The sequence below is a fragment of the Tachysurus fulvidraco genome, chromosome 10 (assembly GCF_022655615.1).
Source record: "Tachysurus fulvidraco isolate hzauxx_2018 chromosome 10, HZAU_PFXX_2.0, whole genome shotgun sequence".
Taxonomy (NCBI): domain Eukaryota; kingdom Metazoa; phylum Chordata; class Actinopteri; order Siluriformes; family Bagridae; genus Tachysurus; species Tachysurus fulvidraco.
This window is the reverse complement of record NC_062527.1, coordinates 3,078,258-3,082,045: the sequence shown is the minus strand read 5'-3', so window position 1 is coordinate 3,082,045 and position 3,788 is coordinate 3,078,258. Positions and strand designations below refer to the sequence as shown.

The following is a 3,788-nucleotide window of genomic DNA, read 5'->3' as shown; positions in this document are numbered from 1 at the left end:
TAAACTTATTAGATATTAGTACATTTGAAACATGAGTGCTTGAAGAAAAATAAATAATTTATTGATTATTTAAAAAGCTTAAAGATGATTTATAATTATATATTATAAAATTATATATTATATATTATAATTATATATTATAATTATATATTGAATAAAATATAAATATTATAATATAAAAGCTTATTAATTATTTAAAAAGCTATTTATAAACTGTAAACTTAGTACAGACATTAATACATTTATAACAAAACAAATGCTCAAATGTAATTGGAATAGGTTAGATTATTTTATTACTATTATTTTAGTAGCATGGGCAGTTCCAGCTGTAATTTATTGAAGGTTAAATTTGTTGTTAATATTTATTATTCCAGAATAATTACTCACAGAGTAATGCTATCATAGGCAAAGTGCTGTGGTATAAATGCATTAACAAACTGTACATTATTGGTGTGGATGATGGTTAGAGAGGGTTTAGAAGAGGCTGAGAGGGGGGTTAGTTGTGGTTCAGGGAGTTAGGTGTGCACTACAAAACTACTACTATTTACAAAAATCTTAAAATCCTAATAATATAAAATAATATATACATATTTACATATCTACAACAATAAAATATACTAACTATAGATATTATACCTCTAGTGAAGAACATGAGGTGATGAATATGAGGTGAAGACTATGTACTAAATTTACATCTCTGTCATTAAAGCCGAAATCATCCTAACAGAAATTTGGACGGGCCTACTGATAAAATCCACCTCCCCATCAGGATCCACACGCCGCCTACTACTAGGAGGAGCTTCCTGATTGAAGTCCTCTTCATCCCTCCTCCTCCTGCCCTGCCGTGGGACTGGAAGAACCATGATGGCAAAGGCATAAGGCTGACCAGGCACTATGTCATCGATGTTCACATGATAGTGAGGTCGGGGTGGAGGGACTGTAGAGTAGCGTGGACTCCTCAAAGGGGATGGACTTCTTGCAGGAAATGGGATCCATAGACGGGATGGGCTCCTCTCAGGAGATGGGCCCCATATAGGGGATAGACCCCTCATAGGCGGGGATGGGCAGGGGATAGGGGATGGGCTTGACACCTCATGCTCACCACCATCACGGGCTTCATTCGGTCGCCTCGGCCCGTTGTCGTCGTCCTCGTTATCGCTGTCCTCGTTATCGCTGAGCTCTCTGCTGTAGTAGAGCTCGTCCTCTGAGAAATTTTCCGCCGTCCCCCTCCGTCTCCCTGTGTCAAAAAAGATGAACAATCAATGTGACACATCGAATACCATCTGATAAAAGGAAGCACAAATCTTTAGTTTAATAGCACAGTGTCTGTTTTGTACAGCAGGAAAATCTCACTCTAAATCGGCTTTACACAAAAAGCATTTATTATACACTACAGTGATAAATAAAGCCTCGCTGTCCAGAATTTAAACAGCAACTTTATACTTTTGGTTAATCTGCACTGTACATTGCCACACTAGCTCTATTTATTTGTACTGATTGAGCTTCGCTCAGCTCGCTGACTTTCCTAACAGCACCTTTCAAACTCAGCTTTCACAACAAATGACACTGAAAAATCGTTCTCAGAAATATCTTCAAAACATAAACAATTAAGGAATTTCATCCTTTTTATTTCTCCTTGTGAGATATACATAAATATGTACAAAGACAATTCTGTATGAGAATAAATATTGGCTTCAATTTCCACCACAAGCTTGTGTTTTTAAAAACCATAGGCTTAGTTATCATACAGTGAACATTTATTAAAACATTTTGCCAAATGGTTTAACGTTTTAGACTATTGTTATACTGTTTATGAATCAATTTCTGTAACGCAAAACTGACAACACAAAAATAATTAGCTATGCTAACTAGCCGTCTAGCTAATCTTTGCTACCATTCTTAATCGGCTTGACTTTAATAAACTCTAAGTAAACTTTAAAAACAAGTTAAAATTATAATTTAATACATTTAGAGACACTTATAATCGAGTCTGTTGGCCTTGATACTGTCATTATTGACTGTAGTGTTGTAACTTTATATCCGCTAACTTTAGCATAACGATCGTGTATGTAAATAGATTAGCCTAATAACGATTAGCCGAACAGGTCGCGTTCCTCAAAACCACATAAAACCAGATTCCTGATTGCGTTTCCACCTGTTTAGTGATATATAAAAGCGATTTAAACACTTAAGTGGAAAAAAGGAAAAGGTCAGAAGTTACCGTTCCAGGGGTCGTACAGTCCGCTCCATCCGGGCTCGGGATCCACATCCTGGTGCTGCGTCGCGTCTCCTCCGAAATTCATCGTCGCTACCGGTGTAGAGTCGGTGTAGTGTCGATCAAAATCCACAATTGGAGGCGGACAAGAAGTAAAATAGCGGTGTTGAAGTATTGCAGTCGCTAATCCACCTCTTGCGAGCTTCACCACCGCGACACTTTTGATTTAAAAACATTCCAAGATTTAAACCCAAACAAATGCCATTACCAGGTCGACGTGTCACGTGACACCAAAAAAAGCTACCAGTGAGCAGAGGATTCGGGAAAATTCTTACTGATGGTGTCTATAATATATAAATGATTAAGGTGATATGATTTATATGATCAATGTGAATAAATTCCATATATTATACAGTCATTTGACAAAATCCCATAAAAGTTCTCATAAAGTAATGTCTAGAGTAAATAATAACAAAGTATTTTTGAATTCTAGCTTTGAAGCTGAAATCCTGCATTATGTTGGTGACATTATCATGTGATCAGTAATAAAAAGTTCGCAAGACCCATTTTGATTGTACATTTATTTATTGCACAAATTCACCATTACATTACCAGGAAATGCAGTATAATAGACAACAGACCAGTTTAAAAGAGTGATGAATAAAATGTACAAATTCATGTCTCCGGGAGTCTCGCGCATATTGATAGCGGCTCCCTGATGCCCGCAATCTAGAGCCAGCGAGCAAGAGCGCGCATGCGCGGCAGAGAGGTAGGGAGAGCTAGAGAGCTTGCCTGTGTGTGCTAGAGTGCGCGTGTGCGTCATTAAGTGCATGTAAGACCGAGCATCCGGATTGGCCTGTTTCGGTAAGTCAACCAATCAATTGTCAGTGTGTGGGCGGGGCTTTTATCTCTTCTCCGGAACCGAATTAATCAGTGTATTAGTGATGGGAAGTTCGGTTCTTTTCCGCGAACCGGTTCTTTCGGACAGTTCGATTTAATGAACCAGTTCAAAAATCCAGTTCACCAGTTCTTTTACGTCCTGACGTAATGACGTCATTCACAATGACGTAATGACGCTAATTCCATTATCCAGCTGCCGGCAGATATTAATACAATCAATTTAACACATTCGAAAAGTTCTTTGTAATCATAATTTTAGTTGAATACGTTTCTTACATTTAAGTTTTGCAACTAAAACACGCAGTACAGGCATTTATGTGCAAACGTGGATGTTTTACGTGTCTTAAAGATATAAAGTTAAACTAATCTTCATCAATTTACAAAAAGCGGCATATAAAAATACAGACTAACCTGCACAATAGTCAATAGTAAAATTAACTGACATATATTGAGTGACATATTTTGATTTTTTTTTTATATAAATGTTTAATAGCTTATGACTAGTTACTATGCATATCCCAATATGTATAATTTGCTCTGAAGGTTTACGCATGCGCAGCATCAACAGTATGTCGGACGCGTCCGAAACAGTTCTCAGTTCAGTGTACTGATGATTCGCTGTATCGGTTCAGTAATTCACGCATGCGCAGTATCAACAGCTCGCGCTCACAGT

At 37.4% G+C, this 3,788-nt stretch overlaps 1 protein-coding gene across 3 annotated transcripts; it reads right to left on the bottom strand.

Moving 5' to 3' along the window:
- Positions 1–258: 258 nt before the first annotated feature.
- On the bottom strand, positions 259–2,563 carry LOC113654002. 3 transcript variants are annotated; one of them, XM_047819876.1, is made up of 3 exons: positions 2,222–2,563; positions 1,008–1,237; positions 259–971 (listed from the first exon to the last, which is right to left on the bottom strand). In XM_047819876.1, exons 1-3 carry the CDS (start codon positions 2,301–2,303, stop codon positions 690–692), a joined length of 594 nt encoding a protein of 197 aa, XP_047675832.1. In that variant the 5' UTR covers positions 2,304–2,563; the 3' UTR covers positions 259–689. The 3 variants fall into 3 exon arrangements, with proteins under 3 accessions (XP_047675832.1, XP_047675831.1, XP_027019732.1); XM_047819875.1 differs by having other exon boundaries at positions 260–975; positions 1,012–1,237; positions 2,222–2,562; XM_027163931.2 differs by having other exon boundaries at positions 263–1,237; positions 2,222–2,560.
- Positions 2,564–3,788: the final 1,225 nt, after the last annotated feature.